The following is a 26,990-nucleotide window of genomic DNA, read 5'->3' on the forward strand; positions in this document are numbered from 1 at the left end:
GGCGGCATGGCGGCGGCGGGAGCGGCTCCCCCGCGGTGAGGCGCCCACCTTCCCTCCCTCCCTCCTTCCCTCCCTCCCCCTCTCCCCCCTTCCGCCCCCCTCGCCTTCTTACGCTGTTGTGTTTCCTCGGCAGGTTCTCGGATGGGGATGTCGACCGGGACCCCGGGGCAGCGGCGCAGGTGAGGGCCGGGGCGGGCCAGGCCGGCGGGGGACGGTGCCCCTCGGGTGCCGGAGGTTTGGCGGCCTGCCGAGCCGTGGGTGTGGGGTGGCGGAGGGAGCCGGCGCTCGCAGCGAGCCGTGCCGCTCTCGGGGGCGAGGGGAACAGCTGAGGCGTCGTGCGGTTGCCCTTGCTGCGGGCGGGCGGCTGGCAGGAGTTGCCCTGGGAGCCTCCCGTGTGAGGTCTGGCTGTAGAGGAGCTCAGGGCAGTTCTGTCAGGAGACTTGTGCTACCTGTGTCGCAAAGAAGCGGGGGGGGAACCCCCAAACCGAACCAGCTTTCCCTTCATGTAGGTAGGTGGTAGTTCAAATAACTGAATTTGTGGTTTAAAAAGCCCCAAGTTTATTAGAGAAATTTATTCAGTTTTCATTAGTTTTTATTCTGCCCTGATCTGTTTTTTCTGCTGTTTGTGGGGACCAGAACTGATTTTCATTTCGTCTTGATAGAAAAAAATAATTTTTTACAGTGAGAATGGTAGTTCACTGGAACAGCCTCCCCATGGTCACGGTAGAGTTCTCATCACTTGGGGATTTTCAAGACACGGCTAGACAGTGTTCTAGATAATCTCATCTGGGCTCCCCTTTCCATGAAAGATGGGATGAGATGCTCTTTCGAGGTCCCTTCCAACCTGGCCTGTTCTATGATTCTGTGATTTTACCTGTTAGCATCTATTAATGTGCTTTCAAAGATGGCTTTTAGTTAAAGGGTTAATGAGAAGGCAGAACTGGAGGGTGGATAAGTATTTCTGTTTAATGTACTTGGAAGGCGAGAGAATGTAAATGGTTAGCTCTGAATAGAGTAGGTGGCAGAAGCATAGGATGATAGCTGAATTATCTTTCCATAAAATGGTGAAGCTAAGTCTTACAGTTCTTTGGGGTTTAGGCTGTAGTTTGTAGAGGTTTTTCAGAAGATAAATGACATCTAAAAAGCAAGTCAGAATAACCAAATGTATTTGGCATAGTAAAACTAATTTAAGATCTAAAAAAAAAAAGAAGTATGTTTCCCATTGGTGGGAAGGGTGGAAATGCCAACAAACAAATTAAAAAAAAAACAAACAATGGAAGTATTAGAGAATACTATCAGAATACAGTTTTGGTTTTTTTTTTTCTATATTAACGTAGCTGCTTTGCTTTTCTGGTTTATATTTCGGTTCTTTGTACGTTTAGCGCTTCAAACCAATATGGAAGACATTCTATAGACATTATTTAAAATCAGAGGCAGTGACACTGGTGTCACTTGTGTAAGTGTAACCTTTTCTAAAAGTACTGAATTGAGTAGGCAGGTTGTGCTTGATAATCTCTGAAATGGTAAGTCCCATAGCTCAGTGTAGCATTTTGCTGACTTAGAATCTTGGATCTACACGTGGTATACCACGTTTGCATGGTTTTAGGTGTGGCCTTTTAGCTCATGTACATCATACTTCTGATCTGGGACACAATACTATATAAACGGGGCTGTGTGCTTCAACCCCTGACTAGACTTGTGTCCAGTTGGTGTAGCATTTCTGCCCTGTGTCCTCAGACTTCTGATTCCTTCAAGCCCTGGAGAGCATGCTTCGGCTTTCTGCGCCCAGATCTGATCCGGCTGAAGGATCATCATCTATCTTTAAATACCATCTGAATGATAAAGCTGTGAACTCTCCAATGACGTTTTTGTCATTTTAGGTTGAAAAAGTAGTTACTGTGTGGAGACCAAAAGCACCTTTAATTCATACAAATGCTCACCATTAGCGTGGAGGGACCTGAAAGTTCCCAATGTATTTAGAAATAGATTTGCAACTTGGTCGCATGGTGAGGGCCTTTAGAGTCAAAATATGTAGAAAACTCAGGAGTGTTTGTGAAGATGAGGTCTAAGCTTGTTCTGAGTAACTGTTTCTGACATCTGTGATAATCTGGAGTTCCTGGTGCTAGTTGAGTATTGTATGTCCCCTCAAGTACCTGTGTTAGAGGAGTAACATCTTTTGTGTGTGTGTGGCTGGATGAGATGTGACGGCTTACTGATAAAAAAATCAGCAAAGAGCAGCAAAGAGACGAGTTCCGCGCTGTTGAAAATGCTTGGGTTTGGTTTTCTTTGCTGTCCTGGGTTGAGGGCTAGTTCTGTAGGAGAATCCTTTCAGATGTTGTCTGCAGGTTCTAGTCAGCGCTTCTGTCATCTGCGTAAATCGCAGGAAGTAGTGTTTGGAGTGAGAGGTGATCTGTCACAGAAGTGACTCTGCTTATGAAGTGTCTGTAACGTTGGGTGTCAGAGTCAGACCCCCGCTTGGCTTTAAGGATCAAAAGCTGTACTTCACCACTCAGCGTAATATTTACGAATTTTAATACATGGAATACCTATAGCCGTGAGTATTTCCATTTTTGAATGACTTTTAAGTCTTAGGAGGGCATCGCTACAACTGAATCAAGTTACAATTGTCTACTGCCAGCCACTTTCTTCAGAGACCCCCAGGGTTTTAGATTTATGTGCTGTACCTCTATATAGATTTGCGTATCTTACACTGGTAAGAATTCATGCTAAAAGCAGCTGTTGGGTGTTTTATGTGATGTCTGTGAAATAGAACAAGACACTGATCTGAATTGAAACTAAGGAAAGTCCTGCTCTTTCTTTTTCTCTGGTGTGGTGGGACAGAGATTTGGCAGCTGTGCTGTGCTGATACTGATGCAGGTTGAAAGCCTGTGTCTTAGCTACACTCATGCTTGCTAGATTCTGAGTAGAAGTCAGCTTAGCGAACAGTAACTGTGCTGTAGCGGCTTTGGAAGACTTACTCTATTCTAGCAAAGAGAAGAATTTCTCTGACTAGTAAGGAGAGAATGGGAGTTGCTCTTTCTAGGTGTGCGCATCGAGTCATTGTGATTTTATTTGGTTATGCAAAAGTCATAAACTTTTCTCATAAGAGAGCGAGGTATAATTATTTCAATCTGTATACCCAGTGACTCCCCTAACAAGGGACTACTTTGCTGCACGATGGAAGTAAGCGTGTTTTCTGTGAGCCCTGTGCTCCATAAGTCTCTTTTTCTCCCGCTTTTGTGCTCAGCATAAATCAGAACAATCTCTTATGCTCAGTAACATCGTGTAATGTGGTGTTTCATCCCATGTTACAATGCTTCGAGCACGTTATCCCCAGACAAGTGTTTTGACATACTGCGTGTTGAGTTCCGGATTCCCTATACTGCAGTGCTTCCTCAAATCCAGCAGAACTGTGTACAAATATGCTGAGAATTGTAGGAAGGTCTTTGCAATATGAGGATCATCTGTGCGTTAAGCTTCCTCTTTAAAGCATTTGAAAGCCCTGTTTCCTTCTCGGTAAGAAAGAGGCTCCTTGAATTTGATATCATTGGCAGGTTTCTTGTACTTCAAGCTCTGATGTTTAAGCTTTGTGGATGAGAACTGAGCAACAGGTAAACAGTCATGCCAGTTAGAGTATTTTCTTCTGAAATGTCTCGTAGTTGACAGTTTGGTACTATGTTTTTATGGGGACTTCCGAGGTGCCGTTTCATTTTTTGTGTGTCTTTACAGGAACTGACAACAGCTTTGGAAAAGAATCCAGATGATGCCGAATATTACTGTCAACGAGCTTATGCTTATATTCTTCTACAGAAATATGCTGGTAACATCTTCGTACAACACTGAGAATCCTCTTACAAGTGTATTATAGCATATTCTTTACAGAAGATGTCTTCAGTCTGAAGCCAAATATAGTAATAAGAGGAAGTGTTATCTGTAACTTAATATGCTGCTTTTACAGTTAGTGCGTAGTATTAAAGTTTTCTTTGTCTTTGTTGTATTTCTGCAAAACTTCCAATGAATTGGGCACTCTGCAGTCCCAGCTTTCCATTTGATTTTAGCCTAGTATTATCTTGGCAGCTTTTTTCTGAAGTAGACTTCTGAGACAGATTTTAAGCTTTGTGTTGTAAGCGTCTTCCATCCTTATGTTTTTGATAGAGACTGAATCCTGTCATGGCAGGAGTATGATAACTGAGTAATTCCCAGGAAAAAAGATAAACTGAATAACTTAAGATTTGGTCTGGGTTTTCTTTCCAGTAAAAAACGATCAAACAAACATATTCACTCTTCAGATCTAAGTAGAGGATTTGACTAAAGGAAAGTCTTGCTACATGTTATGTAGAGCTCTGCAGCTGAATGAAGGGGTCATCCGTAGCAGTCTGGGCTAGATTTCATTCAAATGGTGTGATTTGTGTGCAAGCCAAGAAAGCTAACATAGTACACCTTAAAAATTTCACTACTAAATGACTCACTTCACTGCTTGTTAACATAATAATATGTTCCTCCCCTTTAAACTGACTTCCAACAGATGCAGTTGCAGATGCAAAGAAGTCCCTAGAACTCAACCCGAATAACGCTGTAGCACTCCTTAGAAAAGGGTATGTATCATATATTGTACTTTGTGAATATTGTGATAAGCTGTAGGGCAATACGAGTATTTGGGTTACGGTTCTGTACAAGCTTTTTGCAACACCACGAATGAATAAATTTAATGCCATACTGCTTGTAACCCACCCGTAATAAAGCTGTGGTTATAAGAAGCAATTTAGTTTGGGGTCGTTGTCTTAACGTCCTAGCCATTTCAGAAGCACACCTCTTAGGTGGTCTAAATTCTTACACATATAATTTTAACCAATGTAGTGTGTGAACTAAGGATGTTGTGGTCTTCAGAATGTGGATTAGACTGAAAAGTAATTGCTGTTTCCTTGTGTTTTTCTTTGTTCACGTCAGGTTAGGTGAATATCATATCAAAAACTATGCATCTGCTTTAGAGTCTTTCAGAGAGGGACAGAGGTTGGACAGTAAGTATTAGAATTTCTTGTGTGCACAGTACTCCTTTGCTAATGAGAAAAAACTTTGATTGTGTTAGTTGAAAATGAAGACCAAGCATTTAATTTTTTTTTTTAAAAGCTAATTAATTAGGTGCCTGACTTCAGATGTCTGGCTTTTGGGAAGGTTTGTGCAGTTGCTGCATAAAAGTGTGAAACTGCTTAAAAATGTGTATCGAAGTTCTTGGCAAGTAACTTTTTTTTTCTTTATAAAATGGGGAGTGCTTCCTGGAGGTCTTACAAATAAATGGTGGCAATGGTGTGGCATTAAGTGTCATAGAAGAGTTTTTGAACAGAACAGGGTCCTTATACATAGCTGGAATTTCTTACTTAAACCGTTTGATAGACCAGTTTTTAGGAAGAACGTTCAACTTGATGGGTATTCAAACTGACAAAATGGATTTTTACCTCTCAATACATACAACTTAATTACAAAAGCATATTTGTTATATCTTTCTTTTTCCTTAAACTGTTGACTGGACTTGAGCACTTTTTAGTTTGGGGAGAATTAGAGCTTTTTTAAAACCTAACTTTATTCTAGAAGTAGGAACAAAATAGTTTAATATAGAAAGCTTTGGTGGAAGACATGGGGAAGGATACAACAAAGCAGTTGCAAGGTGGTTGTGACTCCTAACTCTTCCCACCTATTCCCCATTTTAAATAACACCCCCTCCTCATTCCATTCACTCCCTTCCCAACAGTCGAAGGAAATCGTAAGAAAAGCACCTTGAAAGGTTACACAGGGCAAAGTGCGCTAATAGGATAAGCGTTGTCGTGGTCTCGGATCTTTCTAGTGTGTTGTCTTATCTGTAACGGTGGCTGGGACTGGCTGAAGGTTTAGCAAAAATTTCGTTACCTTGCCTCTCCCAAATAAGCGATGTGATCGTTTGATCTAAAACTGGAGTTTCATGGGAGTATAAGCTAATTTGTGCTCGCTGCCAAGCGATCATGCTCCTTCCTGCTCTTGGGCTTGCTTAGCCTCTTCTTTCAGTGCATTAAGTCTGCAGAAAGCTACTATTTTAAAAATATTTTCCCCCTGAATTGATGTGTTGAATATTGAAATGGCCCAATGAAGGGTCTGAGTGCTGAAGACAGCGGAAGTGAAGCGGCAGGGCAGTTGGGGCAGTGGTAATGGTGGTGGAAGGGGGATGTGGTGGAATTGCAGCAACTGTTAGTTGTCAGCTTAGGCTGCTCTGGAATAGTAGTTAAAATGTAAGAAATTTCTGAAAGTTCTTTCAGTTTTGGTAGTTTGGATAACTGGGCAGTCTCCGCTAGTTTGTACGCTAGCAAGACAAGTGTGTCTTTGCAATCTCGCCAAGTTCTCTATTTAATATCTTCCTGTGAAAGGAAGTGATTCCTTCCAGTGACTTCTGTAGCTTTCCTTACTTGATAGGTAACTTTTCATACATCTCCAGACTCATCACTCCTCAATTTAATTGAATGATCTATATTTTTTCGTATTCTTGCCCCACCCCAAGCAACCACTATCAATTTGGGGCTTTTCATGCGCATGGATTTTGTCACCTTTCTGCTTTGTCTGTTGGAGTTGTTCGAAATCGGGTTATACACAAAATTTCCTCAGGCCAGAGCAGCACTTTTTGTTTTCATTCTGTTTAACCTTACATCCTACTTACATTGTAGAGTGCAGCAGCACACAGAGCTGCAGATGTCTTTTAGATGAGTCAGGTCACCAAGCTCCTCTCATCTAATTCAGAATCCCTGAAAGAGAGCACAGTGTTTTCCTGTGTTGAATTGCTTGACTTCTACCTGTTTGAATTTAATTTGCCATTGTTTTGCTGCTTACCCAGTTGAAGTGTTTCTGAAGCTTCCCAGTCCTTCCTGATTACTCTCTCGTCTGAAGATAGCTTCCGCTGTGCTTCCCGTATCTCGTTACAAAATTCCGTGACCTGCTGTGAGATGAGGTGTCTCCTTGAAGGCCTTTTTAAAAATACAGGTTTTTTAGTTGATTCTCTTCCATATATTACCTAGTTTGCTGGCAAGTTTATGTCAGTAACAGAATTTGCTGTTGCAGTTCTGTGGAATGTTTGATGGACCCTAGGTGAAAACAATCGTGAGCGTAAGCATTTTGCCAAAGCAGTTAACTTCCAGTTAAATGCAGCTAGTGCCAAATGAACAAAGCGTAGAGGGAAAATTTGCCGCTTACCGCTAAGTAGGTGATAAAGAGAGAAGACTTGAGCTGTTGCTGCCTCAGAGAGGGTTGCTGTGGTGGGGAATTTTTTGCTGGCAAGGCTGGTTTCTTTGCCGCACGAGGGGGTAGAAGTACACCGGTACGTGTTCCTTTTCGTTGCTGATGTAAGGGCTGTTTTACATCTCAATCTGGAATGCTAACAACGATGAGCTTCCTGCTTCTGCTCATTACGGTAGGACTGGCAGGCCCAGGGTACCACAGCAAGCTTCCCATTACCCATCTATAGGCATATTTAAATAGGACTTGACATGATGAATTGTTGAATGTGCAATGTTTCTTTATAAAATAAAGTGACGTTAGGAAGCAATATTCCTTTCACTCAACTGTGACACTAGATGCATGTGGATTTTTGGAGTTTATTAGTTTGCCTTAGATTGAAGAAGCAGTGTGATCTGTTACTCCTCAGTATGTTATGTGGGCTTAGGACAGTTATACTCAAATTTTGTTGATTTTTTTTTTTTTTTTTTTTCTTTGACCACCTAATGAATGTAGTAAAGGTGGAATGTGTCAACTTTTAAAAGAAATGTTTTAATAGCTACTTTTCTTGTATTCTAAAAGTTAGTAGATTTTTAGTAAGTGAAGACCCAGATAGGTTTTCTGAACTAGAAAGCTACTAATTAGAAGTTTTTTGTCAGTTCTTTGGGGGGATAATGCAATTACAGAGGACAAAAAAAAATTCTTTTGCCTCACATTATAAAATATGCTGGGATGCAGGGAAGGAGGCAGTGGTTGGCAAGGGGAATCTTCTAGGAAAATAGGGAAGATAGCACTGGATCTTTCTTTTAAAGTTTGTGTTGCATAGCAGTCTTGTCATAGGCCATAGCTAAAAAGAGAATTCCTCACCTACTGCTGAAAGTTGGAGGCTGGATCAGTGGAGGCTTTACTCAGTTTTTCTCTGCTTAGACTCTTGAACCGCTTTCATTTAACTTCACTTTTGATAAATAGACTTTGGTCCTGGCTGCAAAACTTGAAAGTCTTTTTAGGATATGGGTGCTAAGTTTTAAAGTTAGAGATTAATTTAGGTTGCAGGGAAGCTCTGGAGCTCATCTAATTCTGTGCCCAGGCCAAAAGCAGTATTAAGTTTGAACTTGCCGGTGTTTGCTCGGGTCCTCCTGCTGTTGATTTCTAAGTATCTCCAAGACTGAATATTTCACAGCCTCTTTGGGCAACTTGCTCCGGTGTTTGACCACTCTTTTGGTAAGGAATTTTCCTTATCTAATCAGAATTTACTTTGCTGCATCTTGGGTCCTTTGCCCCGCTTCGTTTACCTGTTTACTTCTGAGGACAGTCTGTAGTCAATCATCTGCATACCTCAAGTATACATGAGGTGATTGAAGAGCGCCCTTGTATCCTCTGACAGAACCCTCTGATAGTTCTGGTTAATTCATTCTGAAAATAGGTATCTTTTTCTAGGGTTTGTTAGGCGTATAGAAAAGACTGCAGCAGTCAGTGACTGTATTGCAATGTTAAGACAGCCATATTATTATTTGCATTTTTATCTTTTCCTAACAACAACTGAGAGTTATTATGTAGCTTAAAATTTAGATAGCTTTTAAGATGACTTGTGGATATGGCAGAAGAAAAGTGAAGAGAAAACAGCTTGAGGAGTGGAGTAGCAATTTTAAGACCTAAGGCACACCTTAAAATCTATGTACATTTTATATTTGAAGGGGTTGGGGCACATGCTTTGCGTAACTGCAGTGGAGTCACATTTGGTGTTACATGCATGTCTGCTGGGAACTCTTTGTTGAGCCTCTTCAGGCCCTCTGTGGGATGGTTGGCTGGGTGAACTCCCTCAGTGTGAATTCTCTCTATTGTAAAAAGAGAAAAAGTTTAGCTGTTCTTAGCAGCTGGTCAGTGTCATTGCCACTTTTTTACTTTCCTGACTGTGAAAGATTTTTCTGAGACTTTTGCTGAGATAGGATGATCACTCTGATCGATACACTTTTGCCTTTTGAGCTATTTTCCAGTGAATTAATTTCTATCTGGGGAGCTTACTCCCTAGAATATCAAGGGTTTGCTAAACTCTTCTGTGACTTTGATCATAGGGTGGAATTGGCACCTATGTATTTCTAGCATCCCTGAAACTTCAGGTGTGTTTGTAAAGTTTGTGTGAAACCACCAGGAGAAAATACTTGGTGTTTGTGAAGACTTCGGTGCAACTTTGGGTTGTCCTTGGAACAGGCTGTGTCTTCTGATATTTATCTAGAGAGGAAGTGTGTAACTGTTTGAAAAAATAAGTTTAAGAATAATGGAAAAAATGTGTAAAACTGCTTTCTGAACAGTTAACTAGGGATTGAGCAGACTGGAAAGCAGTAGCATATTTAGGTCATTTCAGACAAAATGCAGTGTCCTACAAATTATTTTGAAGTTAGTTTAAATATAACAGAGTTAAATAGTAAAGTTGTGTAAAAATACTTAAAGCTTAACTGGAATCAGGTTACAAGAAGATAATAGGAAATAATAAATTTTTTAGTGAGTTGGTGCAAGTTTGGGGTGGGTTTGTTCCAGTTGGCAATTGTGAGGAATTGTTCTTTATGCAATACGTGTAGTGCTTGAAGTTTTAATGTTACTGCGTTTGATCTCTTCTAGATGTAGATGATACCTTTACTATTTGGATTAAAAGATGTGAAGAAACACTAAACGGTAAGGAAAAACACATTTACTTGATAAGTGATTTGATATGCCCTGTGCTTTGAAGATGTGTCGTGTTTTTCAAAGATATACAGCTTACCTCTTACTTAAAACAAAAGAATATTTTTTAAAAAAAAAAAAAAACCCAACAAACCACTTTTTCCTGTCTCTTGTCTCTCAGAATATACATTCTGAACACTTTGGATTTAGAGGAACATAAATGTTAGGTTTTTAATGTAATAGTGAACTGTGACAGGGGAGTGCCTATTTAAAGTTCAGACAATCATTGTTAACTTTAACTTACTTTCATACACAACTGCTAACTGATTTTACCTGTGGAAGCATGTGCCAGCTTGCTTTCTAAAAGCATCATCAAAATAAGTTTTCGAGTCTTGCAGGTTATAAAGTTGGAAAGAGGTGGAAATTTGGGGATTTTACTCCTTCATTCCATGTGGAGAGTGCCTTAGGTGCTAATTGCTGCTCCAGTGTCTTATCTGTGGTAGTCAGTGAGTAGAGTTTCCTTTCATACCTTCCTACAGACTGATGCCCCGAACAGTTAACTCGTCCACAGTGCTTAAACTGCCTGTGGATTTTAATCAGGTATAACAGAGTAACGGATGTAGGTTTTTTTCCTCCAGCTGTTGTGACTTTCCCTCCTCTTTATGGTGCACCCTGGAGAATGGGGCAGTAGAACAAGTTCATGTCAACCTGTTGACTGAAAAACAAGTAAAGGAGAACCCTTTTGTGGTGTGTAGGAATGAACAAATTTCTGCTGAAAGTTATCTTGGCTGACGACTTTCTCTGCCCCCTCAAGGAAAGAGGTTATAATACACATTTTTCTACAATGTCATAATTGCTTTTTGCCGTGTTTTGCCTAGTTCAACTCAGTTGTCCTGTTTTAGCCTGAGTCTTTATCCACATCTTTTCTTTTTTGAGCCATTTTCTTAATTCTCTGATACACCAGCAAAAAAAGCCCCTCTGATTTCTTCATTACAACTTAAAGATTACAAAAAAAAAAATTATCTCTTCATGGTAGTACACGTTATAAAGAAGCAACAGGAAACATTTAATCCAAAATATTTTAGGAAAAAAATACTTAGAAGAGGAGATACTGAGCTATAGTTTAGATCCAAGTATTACAATATATTTAAGGTCATGTGAGTGAATTTCTCTGCCAAGCTTCCCTCTCATTCCCCAGCTGGGTTTGCCTAGTGTGAAGTACAAATCTGATGAGAACTTTGTGCTGTTCCTATGGATGGATGATAAACCTAGTACAGGCTTGCGGGAAGTGGTTTTTAAAACTTTTGTTTGCTGTGATGTTGCTTTCATTAAAAAAAGTCTGTAAAGCAGGGAAGGTAATGGAAAACGTGTTCCTTTTGTTAATCAGAACATGCTTTACGTTGCAGTTGCTCCTTTGCACCAGTTGCTGATTGAAGTCTGTTTAAAAATTAGTGTCATAAAAGGAAAATACTTGAGATAGAACTGGCGTGTTTTTAACTCTTCTACTGTTGAGACTGGAATAAATGCAGAATGTTTGGAGTAACTGAAGAAAGCTAGAATAAGTATATGCCTTGTAAGTTCAATATGTCTTTTTCTGAAAGTGCAACTTTTTTCTCTCTGCAGCATCAGAGACAGAAATGGTAAGATGTTTTCCTTAATATGTTTACTGTTTTGGGTTCTTTGTTAAGCTAGAGCATGCTTTTAGGCTTCAGTGGCTTCTTACAACTTTCAGGCTTTAAAAATAATCTTTCCTATGGCATGCAGTTCTGAAGGATTTAACTTTTCTTCTAAACGTGTGTTCTTTTATTGGAGACCAAAGTTGCAAAATTTGAACCCTGAAAATTAGAAATGCCATACAAATCCAGCAATTATCGTGCACTCATTGAAGTAAATTTTAACTTTCTGGCTTGCAGCCTGTGGCCTAACTTACAAATTAACCAGATCATGTTGACAACACTTGCTTGTGAGTGCTAGAAACCTTTTTCCCCGGTAGCTTGCAAGTGGTTTGTGTGGACTTTCTTTTGCTGGAACTTTTTCAGCTTTCAGTTTCAGAATTAATGTTGAAATTGACACCACCACCCCCCCTTTTTGTTCTTGAAACAAAAAAAAAGGGGAATTTGCACTGGATGTTCTGCTGCCTCTTTTCATAGTTACTTCGGGTTTTTACATTTTAAGAATAAGGTAGAGGAGGAAAGCGTACAGAAAACATGGTGGGTGTATGTAAAGACAAATCTTACAGTTAAAAGGTTTTTATGTTTGAAAGTTATACCTTGAGTTCTCAGATCTATTTCAGGTTTCCTTCATGACTTTTAGATTAGCAACAGAGCCTCTGTATGTGTTCCAGGTTATACTTGTTACCCGGGAAGATAATTAGTTAAAGCTGAAGTTACTGCTATTTATAAAATGTGTGACAAATATATTCTAAGTTACAGGCTGACATATTTAGTGTAAATTGAAACTTTTTAATTCGTAATCTGGCATAAATGGCGAGGAGAACAGTGAAGAGCTTCACCTGTAAGTTAATGCTCATACATAAATCAAGAAAAGGGGAGCAATCAGTGTGAAAATGATTTGTGCCTTTGAAATGTACTTCATGGTATGTTTTCACTTACACTGATGTAACTTTCTTTCCAATGTGCTTCAACTAGAATACACAACAGCAACCTCTGCCACCAAAGATCAAGTAAGTTGACTTTTTAGCTTTATTGTGAGAATTAAAATAATTGACATAAAACTGTTCTTTGACTTGGGGATTGGAGAAGCGAAATGATGACTGTAGAAATTTTTTTGGGGTAACTTTAAAAATGTGGCAGTCTAAGTGAAGTGTTTCTCAGTGTCGTCGCTTCTGTTCAGACTGAGTTGTACTTTGAGGAGATTATGCCTCACTGGGAGAGTGGGGAACGGAGTAAGCATTCTGGCTTCTGTTTCTAATGCTGAGCTTAATTCAAGACTGCCCCGTTGTGCCTAGTATAGGTAATGTTTTTGAGATATTTTTAACATCCTGAACTAAAAAGTGCCATTTAGTTTATAGAAGACAAACAATGCTATCAATTAGTTAAGAAAGTGACCTAATTTTGATACGCTTCTTGATGAAAAAAAGAGTCTTTGTTCTTTAACTACTTACCTTGTCAATTCTGCAACTGCCTTTTCAAAGGAACGGGAAGCAATCTAGTTTTGTACGTCTTCTCTCCCGCATTAAACTACACAATGTACTGTTCCAACTTCTGATATTCTTCTTTGCAGTCAGTTTTTCCTCTCTTCCCCACCCCACTTTTTTTGTGGTGTGTTTTTTTGGTTGTTTTTTTTTTTTTTTTTTTTTTTTTTTAGATATGACTGGTACCAAACAGAGTCTCAAGTAATTGTGACCATAATGATCAAGAATGCACAGAAGGATGATGTCAGTGTGCAGTTCTCAGAGAAAGAGGTGATTTGTATTGGTTATTGATACGCATCCCTAGATTCCCCAAGATGTGGTAATTGAAACAGTGACCATTATCTGCTGCAGTAGCATGAAAAGAATGGTACAGGTGGTCTTCTGTCTGAGCTTTTTCAGTGTACAGTTATGCTGTATATGGTGTATGCCCAGTCAAGTGAACTGGGATCTACAGCTACAGCGGTGTCCATGGGATTTACACACGGGCGGTGGTGTGCTGGGCGTGCTGCAAAGGGAACACCTGGTGATCAGCTGCCTGTGAGTTTGGAGGGGCGGGAGAAAAAGTGTTCTGGACTTGAAGTGTTTGACTGTGCATGCATCTGTGCATCTGGAGTAGGAATGGACAGAGACAAGGTATTCTAAAAATAGGTATGAATGAGTAATACCTTGCTTTAGGACAATTATGGAAGAAGAATGACCGGTGGGTTGGTTTTTCTTGCTTTTGCATCACTAAAGTTGTTAAAGGCAGCAAAGTATGTATTTCAAGGAAGTGCAGCAATCTTTTTATTGTAATATCGTATGCGGTACCAGTGATGTTCATGTTCAATTTAGCTGAGAATGTTGGAGAGTTAGGTTCTTATTCTCAACTTAGTTGATACTCTGTGAACTACCAAAACCACTTGGTTGTTACTTTCTGTGTTAGATTGTTAAAATTGTGTGAGTGCTTGCCACGTAGTTTACATGTATTAGAAGGGAAGTTGGAAATTGTTTTCATGTTGCTTTATTAATGCGTTGATACTTCATTTGCCATGTAACTTTTTCCCCAAAGAATGCAGATCAAGCTGACAAGATAGTAGGCTTTTTGAGTACTTGCTGGCTAAGAATTGGACTCTCCTGTTCATTTTCTAGTATACTCTAGGAACACCTTGCTCAGTAACGCAGTAATGTAATAGCAGCAGCTGAAATTCTGACGCCTGATGTGTTAAGTGCCCTAGTGAAGCATCATTAATTTAATCACTTAATCTTGGTGCCAAATGACAGTACTTTACTTGGAAATGGAAAACTGCTCTAAAAGATGACCAGAGATGTGTTTTCAACTGTTAACAGATGAATGCATCAGTGAGACTTCCATCAGGTGAAGACTACAACTTAAAGCTTGTTCTTCTTCATTCGATAGTGCCAGAGCAAAGTACGTTTAAAGTGCTTTCAACAAAGGTAAGCTTCTTAAAGTGTAAATTATTTCTTTGACTGTTCCGAATGTTTCTGCTCTATTGTCTTGTCTCTCTGCAACAGCCTTGTTTTTCATATAGCAATGCTTTTTCTTTCTTCAAGGTGCCTTTCAGCCAGTGAGAGGCTTTCTAAACCTGTGCAAATATCAGAAATAATAATATGATGGTGCTTATTGAAGTGCAAATGACAGGGATGTTGAGGATGCTTTTACTTGTTGCTGTAGAAGGAAGACTGTAGTCTTCACTCTTAAAATTCTGATATTAGGAAAGTATGAACATGTTTCTACTAAACTTTTATGAGCCAGTGTTGCCTTGTGAAGAAGCATTGTTAACTTTGTGTGCCTAAGAAATAAAAGTCAGTCTTCAAAGATTTAATTGTTGAAATAATTCTTTACACTTTCACGACTTCTTGCTGGTAAAGATTAACCATACGGTTAACTGGTTTTGGCTTTTCAAGGGAGTATATTCCGTGCTGTGCCTGGAAATAGTACTTGCTTGGAGACACTTGAAAATTTCATGACATGAGAGGGAATGCTTCTGTCTCAGCATTTTATTTCTTTATTACAGGTGTAGAAAACTAAGAAACTGACTGTGGTTTGGCATAGCATATGTTGTTGGTATAACGCATACAGACATAGGTTTTGTGCATAGAGCCAAGCTCGGATCTCTGAAGCAGGATTGTATGGTTAATTCTTTCCTTGTATTTCAGCAGTGGTTCTTCAGAGCTTTCGGAAATTCCTTTGTGTTCTCATGTTCCATTTTACCTTTTCCCTTCTCAGAAAGGTACCTATAATAGGTCTTGCATCATTTTAGGGAAGAGGGACTTAAAGATGATACGAGAGGATTGCCGTAGAACGTTGGTCTTGTTTTTCCACTCCTCGCACTAAGGAAGCCGGGCAGGTTATGTGATTGAGTCACATGAGCTCTTACGCTGTGGGAGATAAGCAGAGTGCTCAAAGTATGTAGAAAATCTGCTGGTCCATTAGTCTTTATATACATTTGAGTGGAATGGGTGTGGACCTTGTCAGGAGGAGTAACTGTGAGGGTTCTCTGCTTTATATTCCTATCTAACTTGTATTATACTTTGCATTTATCTTGAAGTTTAACCATTCATTTTATGAAGCATCAGCATGCTACTAAGCATTGTTGAAATGAACTTGACTTTGTGTTTCTACGCTATCATCTCTAGCCTGGGTTAATCTCTGAAATAATCTCTAGTAGTGTAGAGCCTGGTTTAGATTGAGGTACCTAAAGTCATATGAAAGCTTTAGTTATGTTCAGGCAGGCAGTGTCTGGATTGTATACATTTTGCATTTATTTTCAAATGTTACTGTTCCTATATAATTGTGAGAATATTTTTGAGATGAAATGGGATGAGAGAGCACACAAGAGGTGTTTATAACAGCAGAAGTCAGTGCTTCAGCATGTTCTTCCTTTTGCAGAGAAGTAGAAGGCCATCTGTGAAGGCATAGTGAAGGAATACAATTTAAATGATGCCCCAGCTAATTCCGGTTCCGACCAGCAGATGGAGTCTGGCTGAAGAAAAAAGTTCAAAAGCAGATCTACGTTAAGCATGCAAAGACATCTTTAAAGGCTTAGAATATTTTACTTCCAAAAACATTAAGCGCTTTAAGGGAATGGTGCAACCTTAGTGTTTGAATACTAGAAATTCAGATTTCTTTTTATAACTTTCATGTATATACTTTGTTCGTATGAGCAGCATAGAAAATAGGCAGTTACTACTTTGAATAAGCTGTCTTATTACTTAGAACTTCTCAAACCCTGTACAAATTATTTTGTACCGTTTACATGAAGTCCTTTTGTAAGGACTTGGAAAGAAAGACATAATCTCATTATCTTCCCAATTATATAAACTTCTTATTACGTACTTGTAAAGAAGTGGTGTTTTTATGGGATAGGAACAGATCTGTTCCTGTGGATTAGTAATTTCAGATAAGAATAACTGCATGTGTTCACACTGCTTTATTTTATATTGCCGCTTTGAATGCATGAGCCATGTTGCCATTAGCATTGTGTGGTCTTCACTGGGCAACAAAGAGTCTGGTCTTTTCCAACTATATGAGGAAATATGTGAGGAAACAGAGTGGAATGTATGGTCAGGCTATGTGGTGAATAGTTTGGGTTTCCCATGAACTTCATGAAACTAACATGTAATGAATAGAGGATGAAACAACAGAACTGCTGGATAGTAGAAAAATACTGCATGTTTTGGTGACTAAAAGAAGCTGGAAAGGGACTTCTCAGTACTGCTTGAAATTCAGCATCACTTGACAAATGCAAAGGAATAAAGGTAAAGATGCAAATTCAGGAGGAAAAAATAGCTTAACTTTATTTGCAGAATTACAGGTTCTAAAATAACTGCAAAGAGCAGACAGCACTTAACAGACTCTGGGATTAGTTCTTTCAGGGAATGTTAACAGTGGTGAAAAATGCAATTGATACCTTAAGAATTGTTTCTTTCCTAGCAATGAAATAGAAATTATACCTTTCAATAAATTCATGCTGTGTCTAGGTCTGAGATACAGAGTCTCTATTTGGAAAAGAGCAGAACTAGCAAATGGTACAGGGGTAGCATAGGTAGGTGTTCAGAGGTGTTTGAGTCGTTTCTGTATGAGCAGGAGTAAACTAGCGTTCGTAATCTGCAGACTTGTGACTTCAAGCTGTTAGCTAGAAGAGGTAAAACGCTTGACACTGGCTCAAGAACAGCGTAATGTGTGGGTGAAGTCCAGTTCTAAGATAAAATCCTCATCTCTTTCTTTATACATACTAGTATTGTATATTCTTTAATTGTCAACAGTTTTATAGATGATACAGAAGCCTTTAATAGTGGCTGTATGTATTACTGCCATGCTTGGAGCCATTTTTTTACCTAATTTGAAAGCATTTGCTATTTAATAGATGTCACTACTTGCAGATTCAGCTTTGGGCTGATTATGGTTCCTGTTCACGTTTGGTCACAAGTTACTTAGAGTTGTTGTTCAGCATATAATTCTCATGATCTAAGGCCTCAATTTAATGTTCGTGGGAGAAAATGCTGAATACAACTGTATTGAGCCCTTCTCTTGAGGGAATTGCTGTGTATGCCTAGCATTTTTTTTCTTGTACATGAACAGCATAGTTGATAGATCATAACTAGATCAACTGATGTTATTGGTTATACTAGTCATCTGTGAAAGGTGTCTGACTGTAGGAGTCTGATAAAGCAAAAAGCAACAGCAGCTTCAGAAAGCACCATATAAATTTGAGATTTGTGTCTTACAAATGGAAGCTGGTCTGGTCTTTGTGTGTAGCATGACTTTGTACACAACAGGTAGGATTTTGTGTATTTTGCTGGTTATCCTCAATAGTGTTAAGGTGTCAGGTGAAGTGGGGGAAAAAACTGTGGCACACAGAAAACTGCACGTTGCACTCGGTGTTTAACCGGAGGACAGTACCCGTTAATGGTACTGCTTGGGTTTTTTACTTCTTTCCAGAAGAGGGAGCCAGAATGTAAAGGCTGGACCAAGCTTGCTCTTTGGAAGTTGCCTGGGTGCAGTTAGCTTGCAGCTCGGTGTGTGTAATATCATCGTCTCCCTTCATAAAAGCAAAAAGGCATAAAAACTTAAAATGTGTGACTAACTATGTTTAAGACAAAACTAATTGATCTGTCTCTGTCCAGAAAATGTGGTAGGAAAGTAGATATGCACAAATAGCATAAGGATTTCTAACATTCTGAAACAGTTCTTTGTGTGCAGTCAGCCTCACTTTCTTTTCCCTCTTCTGTTCATCCTGTCAGCCGGTGTATTTGGGATTGCAGGGGGATATTCTGCCATGTTCTGTTGGGAACTTGTGTAAAGTGACCAGTTTCTCTAGTTCTTTTGTTGAGTTCTAGGAGATGCTCAGGGTTTTCTTCTCCTTAGACGTAGGAGAGTGAGGATGAGTGTGTGCTTTTAGCATACTTCGTAACATAGCTTATGAACTTGAAGGAAACTTGAGCTAGGGCTTTCTCTTTTTCTTCCCCTCTGCTCTTGCATTTACAAATAGTCTGGGGACAATTACTGTGAGTTTTCAGGTTTTAGTGGTTTGGGTTTTTTGCAAGCAATGACTTGAGGCAATTTAGAGCCATTTGAAAAAGTGGTAAAAAGCAGTTTCTTTACCCCAGAACAGTCCTTTAATTAGAGATCAAAGTTGTGCAGCAAGCAGGGGAGGTGTTAGAAATCCTCAGCTGCTTTTACAGTTGACATTTGTTACTTAATAGAGATGTCTGAGGTAGAAGCACACTCTCAGCAGCTTCATGCCAAGAATGTGGTAGCGTGCATCAGTGGAATGTTTCTTTTCCTCAAACCAACATTTTGCCTTGCAAACTCTGAAGTGCTCTGTGCAGCTTACTGGAAAAGCACACCGATGCGTGTTGCTAAATGTGAAGGAGAAGGCAAAGAGTGAAACTGTCACGTACTCTTGGACTGTTGTCAGAGCCTCTATTCAGAGGCAACTATACACAAATAGATAAATAGAGGAACAGATTTGTTTTAACTGAAGTTGGTTCTTACCGTTGCAGTCTGATCCTTAAAAGATACTTTCTTGTTTTGGATATTTTCATGAAATTGTTTGCAGGCACTTGAATGCAGACTTCGCAGCTCTCATGTACCTGTGTTCTCTGTGAGGCTTTCATACAGATTCATATCTGCTATATATATGCTTGAGCATTTTTTCTAAATTATAAACTGATATTTAAGATAGGAGTTGAATACTTTTCTGAAATTTCTTGCGTATCTTAAGCATGGCTTGTTGGAGTAATTTCCTGGCTAGACCATAAAGAAACCTTCCCAATGATTGGTGTGATATTTACTTGGCTCAAAATAAGTTTGATGGGTTTTTTTTTTCTCTTCTTTGTGAATGCGGGTGCGTGTGGGGCAGATTTAAACTTGTTAATACTCCGAGAACTGTATTTTAAACAAGCATAGGAGTGCCCATGCTTGATACAAATACGTGAAGGTAAACTATGTATAAGGGTTTTTCTCTGTCTTGAGAGAAGATGGATTTAAAAATATTAAACCAGCAATGATTTACATTGAGGATGCAGTGACAAAGAGCTTTAGGATGTTGAGAAGATCTGTATTGCTAGCTTCTTCTCTAAAATTCAACATTTTAACAAGTCCTTGTCATGTAGTATCAATGAGGTGGAAACTTTGACCTTTTTGCATTCAGTTCTGCGTAGTACATAGCTGGCAAAGAAACTGGAAGGTGCACGCTAAATCCCTTCTGTTGCAATATATTTGCTGCAGAATAAATTTCGTAATTGTCATTTATTTCTAATAATACCGTAGAGTTATTTTTGCCTCAGTATATTTTGTTTAAAGTTACGGACCAAAGATCTTGGAATTCAGAGTATAAGCAATGTATAAAAGGTCTTTTAATAAATAGGATACCAAAACTGTATGTGCGTATGATCTTAGAGGTATGTTTGAATAGGTCATATATTTTTAGAAGACAGTGCTATTTTGTCCTACTCTTTAATTTAGAGTGAGATGATTACAAAATGACAACTCTCAACACTTAAAATTTACAACTTGGACAAGGCAGTCAGTAGTTCAATGAATAACTAAGTAGTTGATGGGAAACCCCAAATTCTTGTTTCATGTGTTTGACACAGCAAAATGTCAGAGTTTAAAAGGGTGGGTTTTGATGCATCTTAAAATTAATGGCTGAACTACTGCTTAAACTGTGCCAGTTCTGATTTCCTTCATCCATCTGATCAGAGCTTGACACAAATTTGCCAGTGGTAAGTGAACTTTCCCTTAACATGGACTATAAAATACAAAACACAGTAGAAATTAGAGGAAAATTCTTGTAACTTGTCAGCGTACAGCAGAATCTTCTTTTGGGGAGAAAGATAAAACTTTCCCTTTTAATGTTTCTCAGTTAAACTGGCAAAGTCTGTCCCAGAATGTAAGTTCAAGTGAAATCTAGTTCATCAGAGGTTTGGAATTTTAAAAGTAAGCTTCTACCTTGAAAATTAATGTTGGCTAACTAGCATTGTGTTTCTCTGTAGCTAGGAGGAGAAATTGCCTCTTAAAACTAGATTAAATGCTCTTCTATGGCAGTCATCCTAAAGTAAAGGGGGGTTTGTGTTCTTATACTACCAAGGAAACAGTCTAGAATAGCTTCTCTGTGGCATCTTTTCTGATAGCTAGCGCTTGGATTAAGCTGCAAATGTGTCTAAGTCTTTGATAGGTTTTAAAAAAATCAGTTACTTTTATGACTAGAAAATTCTGTGAGTAGAAATTTCTCTGTATCCTTTCACTGCAGATGGAGTTTCTTCTAGACAATGAATCCCCCCTTTGACCCTCTTTTCAGAGGGGTAGGTTTCTCTCAAAGCAGTATTTCAAACATGTAATGCATTAATTACTCTATCAAAATTCTATGTTTCTTTTCCTTTTTGCTTGCTCACTTTGAGCCTAAAATACCAGAAACTTGAAAATTACAGCAGAGGGTGGATTACTTCTGCGTTGGAACTTTTCATGCATCTGGAGTACCGTGTCCAGTTTTGGGCTTCCCAGTGCAAGAAAGGCACTAACATAGTGGAGCAAGTCCTAGTGGAGGGCTACCGAGATGGTCAGTGGCTGCACAGCACGAGCTACGAGTTGAGGCTGAGGAATTAGGCTTGCCCTGAAATGGCATGCAAAGCATTTAATTTGCAATGAAATTTTCCTGTCTTTTATTTTAAAGCTGGCACGAGGCACAGAGGCATACGTTTTATAAAATATAAATGTTAAATCAAAGTAGTTGGAGTGTTGATGTATTTCTCTTGCCTGAGTACTGAACTTTTTTTCAAAGGAGAGGAAAAAGCTAACAGTACTTGTATGTTGGATATGACACAAATGTTCGTACTGATATGTAACTTTTCTGTGATAGCTATCAGTATTGGCTTTAAAATGTTCATTAAAATGCATTTATTGCCGTTTGTGCACATAAGTGGGACAAGTTGTTTCTCCTTAGATCAAATAAAGCTCTCAAGTTGAAGAAATACGCACCTTCACAAGCAGAATTTTATGGCTTTATATTTTTGGAAAATGTGGTTGTTCAAGGGTATGAAGCTAATGATTTCCCTAGTTTTGCTCCTGCCTGCCGCTTTGCCTAATGAGTAACTTCAATTGAAGTGGATGGAGTAGATGGGGTGGAGGTTTAATCATGTCATAAATATGTTCTGTCTCAGTTCTTCAGCTGGCTGTACTTCTAGCTTGGCAGGGTTGAAATGGTTTAGATTTAAGAAATCTGCATCTTCCACTGGGAATTAGTTTGTAGCATTTCCTTTTCCTTAGGGATGTTTGTCATGTAGTACTGGCTTAGGGACAGTTTGAGAGAGAAAATTGTAAGAACTAGCAGATTAAAAAAGGAGAGGGGGATTACTGGAGCAGCAAAAGTAAAGATATTCTTTCTTTTTTATGCGTGGGCAGAGTACTCTGAATAGCCAAAGGTTTTTATAATGGTTTTTTGAGGAGGGTTGTGTTCTGAGAAGAAAAAAAGTCTGTGTTTAGTAGCTCACATAAAGCGTTATATTGCATTAGAGGTCGTTCTTGGTGTGAATGAAATAGTCTGTGTTTGAGATACTGAAAGATAGTGGTGGAAAGCCTGAAGCATAAGGGTAGGAGGATATACGAAGGAAGAAACAAACAGAACAGAAATTGAAGGGGTATAGGGTTGAGTAGTCTCAATATCAAGCATTTACACTCTCTTTTTTTAAAGTAGAACATATGGGGGCCATGCGCTAATAAGCAGAGGATAAGAATCTTAAAGTTAAGGCCTCCTCATCTTAAATGTGCAGCTGAATTGATACTACAGGTTCCCCATGCTGAGAAGAGTTATGCAAGAGGCAGAGGAGAGACAGGTTGTTTTAAATTAATACTCGCGTTTCATTTGTAACTAATTAGTGCCTTTGTAAGTGGTTAATTACCTTAAATGTTTGACTCATGAGATCTAAATCTATTGGAAAAATAAAACCCTGATAGTTCTGGCACTCATGGAACCACTCGTTTATCTTATATGTAGATTTAAAAATATTTTTGGCTCCCTTAAGCTAATCACAGAGCATTAGATTTATGAGTGTAGGTGTTAAAAGGTTGTACTTTTTGTAGTTTCCAAACTGTTTTTAGAAGAGTCCGTTGGAGGAAGCTTTGCTGACTTCTTTTGTTCTACTGAAGACAAATTATTGGCACAGTTTGAGTGCTGCTTCTGCATAGTTTCAGCAGAAATCTCTGCGTCCTTACAGATTGTAGTATTAAACTCTGGAATACAGGCTGCCTTTAGGGACAGTAGGTTGAGCAACTAAAGTAATAGATTATTTTAATTTTATTCTATTATTTTTGGTTCTGTGACTGTGACTTTCACTGTTTTAAAAACTGATGCTCTGATGCTTAATTTGTGACTTGTAAAGCTGCTAAAAGCATTGGAAATCCAACAGACATGGAGAGGGAGAAGCCGAATACATGGGGCTATTTGACTTACAAACTTGCTGACACTCTCTCTTGCCTTTAAGGGCATTCTGTGCCTCATGTCTTAAACTTTTTGTTGTTCTCAGTTAGTACAAGTTGTTGGTGGAAAATAAGTATTTAAACTTGTCTAGGGAAATGGTAGCTTCCCTGGGGGGGAGGGGGGGGGGGGAGCACAATCATAATTGAATATTCTGATTCTTAAAGTGCAGCATGATTGCAAATGTGGAAGCTTTGAAACTTCAGTGAGCTCATGTCTTTATTTTTATAAGGTATCTCGGTGTGTTGCTTCTAGTGACTGATTTGAAGAATGGATTAAATAAAGTTCAAATTTCAGATCAACGTGATGCTGTGCAAGGAGCTTGCTGTTAGGATCTCCCGGGTTAGCTTTTACAGTGGTGCCTTTGTTCTTGGGTCTGGAGGGATCCCCAGGTTATGGTGGCTTTAGGTAGAACTAAGAATTTGCCTCTGCTGAGCTGCTCACAAATAAGGAACTGCTGAAGTTTAGCAAGCCCTGATTTCAGTTAATGGTGTCATATGAACTTTGTGACATTTTCTTAAACAAATTTGTCATTTGGAGTGACGTTAGACAGTCCTTGTTTTGCAGACATTGTTTTGCAAGTTTGTAACCCTGTAACCAAAGGATAAGGTTAATTACAAAAAACATTTCAATATGGTTGTCTAAAGGGATAATGTGTAGTTGTGAATAGGGCACGACATACTTCACTTAATTTTGTTTCTCCTATGATAATTCCAACCCTATCCATTTTTAATTGCCAGTTTTGTCAGTGAATACTAGACAGTTTCCTCCATAGCAGTGTTTGTTCATTGAACCAAATGAATACAGCTTCTGAATTTCTCCAGTGGGAAGATCTGCATAATCCCAGGGTGTCTCTCTGGTGTGTGTACTACACATCAAATATGAAAATTTTGGTGGATGAAATGTAAACCCAGATAAAGTTGTATTTTGTAGTCTTTCAAAAGTGCTAGTTAACTGTTAGAGCTGTCTGGCAAGAAAGAGATGCTTGAAAGATAATACCTTGGTGCCTGGCAGTGTAGAGATGTTGGGACTGATCGTTGCTTTCGGGATGCCATAATTTACAAAAAGAATCAAGTGAATAGTAAGTAAAAGAAAGTTCAGTGGTACTAAACAAAAGAGTAAAAAAGTCTCATACAGGAGCTATGCAGCCATGTAAGAGCTTAGTTGACATATGACTTGAAGTCACGCAACGTCATCTTGTAAGGTAGGCAAATTTTGATAAAATACAGGCTTCGTATTAAAGACTGTGGTTCTAAAAACAAGTGTATTCACTTTCTCACCGCTACAGGATCCAACTACTTTGAAACTATTTGGCAGAACTGTTTGCCATCTGGATTAATTTGTTCCTTGTCTTGTGTTTTGTAGGTTGAGATAAAAATGAAGAAGCCAGAGGCTGTAAGATGGGAGAAGCTGGAGGGCCAGGGAGAATCTCCTAAATTAAAGCAATTTACACCAGGTTTGTTCTCTGAACTATTCAGTAATAAATAGTTTATTTGTTTTAAGTTATATGTAGTTATTAATAATATTTTTGTGTTAAATATTGTTAATAAAATCACAGCTTCATATTTACAATGAAAAGCCTAATAGTCTGGTTTTTACTGCCAAGAATTGACCGAAAAAGTCTGTGGGGCATTACTGAAACTCAGGTATTAAATTTAGTCATAACTTCAGTTCATCTGATGGATTGTCATTAATTCCTCTGAGCTTGTCTTTTTGGCTATCTGTTTTGGTCACCGCTTTGCTGTTCCATGCATTGTTATGCCTCTATTGTTGTTTAAATAATTAACTATTATTTACTTAAATATTCCATCTCTCTTGGAAAGTAAGTTTTGCAGTTTTTCAAGACAGATTAACAGTCTGTCTTTGAGCGAATTTGAATTTCCTCACTTATTGATTTCAGATACTGTTTGAACTTTAGCTCAAATTTTCCTGCAGCTCTAGGGGAAGTGTTGTTTGTTTGTGTTTGTTTTTCTTCTTACTGTCAGTCAGTATCTTCTGCCTCGTTTTGGCTTTAATTGTCTCTGTTGCTGGTGTCCAGCATTTTTTTCTGTGGCATAGCTAAATTATATAGCTGTTTAATTAAACTTTTGCAGCTGCTGAATGTAGTCTCTAGCAATTCTTAGTTTTCTTTATTTTCGTTACTGCAATACTTATATCAGTAAGGAGGAATCCATTTGCATTTTCAGATTCATGTTCCATTATCATCTCTGATTCATCGGATACATATGTGTCTGTGTGTTCTCTGCTGCTCTAAAAGTCGTGACAAAACGCTTGGTTAACTAACACTTCTGTTTTCAGATACCCAGCACTTATATCCATCATCCTCTCACTATACAAGGAACTGGGACAAACTGGTAGTTGAAATCAAAGAAGAGGAGAAGAATGAGAAGTTGGAAGGAGATGCTGCTTTAAATAAACTCTTCCAGCAAATTTATTCAGATGGTACAGATGAAGTGAAACGTGCCATGAACAAATCGTTTGTAAGTCTTTCTTCTTTTTCTCTGAAGAAATGTGTAACTTTTGCACAATGATGCAATTTACTAAACTTTGCATGATTCGGGAACCCTCTAGCTACCGAAACCTATAATGAGTGGCAGTGGTTCCATTGGAGGTACTGGTATAACACTGAAAGCTACAATGTTGTACACTAATGAATGTGACTTCTCTAGTCCAAGGTTGTGCTTTGTCACTGGTCTCTTTGCATCAGTGTTATCAAAGGAAATAGAGTTTTTGGCTCTCATAGAGCTTAAAGACTTACCATGGGTGAAAGGGTGAAAATCCTCTTAATTGCTTGTATCTAGTTCCTTTTATTTGTGGTCCTCATAGGCAGGAATGTGACTGACCCTTCAAAAGCTTCTCATTAATGAAGTAACATCTCATCGTGTCCAGTACTGATAAAAATACTGTTGGGCTGAAGATTATGGAATGATGGCTTTGTCAAATTTTATTCTATCTATACACAGAATTGTTGTGTAATTGCTACCACATTAAGCTTAAATTCTTCATGTTTCTTCAGAATTTTATAATCTAGTGTAAGAAATGTGGCTTTTCTATTACTAGAATTCATCTAGCAAACTAAACAAGCTTTCTCTCATGTTGCAGATGGAGTCTGGAGGCACAGTTCTGAGCACCAACTGGTCTGATGTTGGCAAAAGGAAGGTAGAAGTAAATCCTCCTGATGACATGGAATGGAAAAAATTCTAATCCTGTTTTTAATCTTGTTCCATCTTTGTGTTGCCATAGTCCTGTACTGACCACTGTGTATGGACATAGCATTCTTGGATTCAAAGCACTGAATGTTCCCTTGGAAACAGGAATTGTCTTTACATTTTGCGTGCTTTAGAAATTCCTTCATCCGCAGATGTTAAAGATACACTCAAGAATGGAACCCTATTTTCATCACCTCTGTCTAATTTTTGGAAATTGAGTCAATCAGTCTAAATTTTCTACCGCCTTTATCAGCTCTGCTCTTTGGGAATAGGGTGATCTCTAATGGCTGGTCAGGATTATTGCCTTACGCCCGGTATTTCTGTTCAATAACTTATTAGATCTTGGCAACTTTGGGTAAAAACACTTTTCAACAACAGTGTTAAAATTTGTTTGCTCTTTAACTCTGCTAAATAAAACTGTAAATATAACTTTTTCTATACGGAAGCTGCTTCATTTCATTTTCAGTAATCTTGTTTAAAAAAAAAAAAAAGAAGAAGAAAAAATTGGCTTGTGTAGGAGAAAAATGTGCGTTCAGTGAAGAGGCTGAGATTGCTGCTATTAATGCAGACAGAAAACTTCCACTTTTGAAGTCCCTCCACCTGGGTGGTAGGTTGAGCTGCAGTCGTATGTGATGGAAAGGAGAAAATCAGTTGTGGCTGTAAATTGCTACAGAAAAGTGGGTCCTCTGTCTGCCTCTTAGGTTCAAAAAGAAGGATCTATTGCAGTTGCCTGAAATCAAAGATAGCAAGCAGTTACTTTAA

At 38.7% G+C, this 26,990-nt stretch overlaps 1 protein-coding gene across 2 annotated transcripts; it reads left to right on the forward strand.

Moving 5' to 3' along the window:
* On the forward strand, positions 1 to 26,666 carry SUGT1 (SGT1 assembly cochaperone of MIS12 kinetochore complex). 2 transcript variants are annotated; one of them, XM_086476622.1, is made up of 15 exons: positions 1 to 35; positions 134 to 179; positions 3,730 to 3,820; positions 4,526 to 4,595; positions 4,948 to 5,018; positions 9,847 to 9,900; positions 11,512 to 11,528; positions 12,537 to 12,571; positions 13,216 to 13,312; positions 14,369 to 14,476; position 15,535; positions 19,270 to 19,347; positions 24,383 to 24,475; positions 25,318 to 25,499; positions 26,122 to 26,666. In XM_086476622.1, exons 1-15 carry the CDS (start codon positions 7 to 9, stop codon positions 26,221 to 26,223), a joined length of 1,074 nt encoding a protein of 357 aa, XP_086332748.1. In that variant the 5' UTR covers positions 1 to 6; the 3' UTR covers positions 26,224 to 26,666. The 2 variants fall into 2 exon arrangements, with proteins under 2 accessions (XP_086332748.1, XP_086332739.1); XM_086476613.1 differs by lacking the exons at position 15,535; positions 19,270 to 19,347 and having other exon boundaries at positions 2 to 35; positions 24,385 to 24,475.
* The last annotated feature ends 324 nt before the right edge of the window (positions 26,667 to 26,990 follow it).

The sequence above is a fragment of the Leptosomus discolor genome, chromosome 1 (assembly GCF_034619465.1).
Source record: "Leptosomus discolor isolate bLepDis1 chromosome 1, bLepDis1.hap2, whole genome shotgun sequence".
In the NCBI taxonomy this organism is placed as follows: Eukaryota; Metazoa; Chordata; class Aves; order Leptosomiformes; family Leptosomidae; genus Leptosomus; species Leptosomus discolor.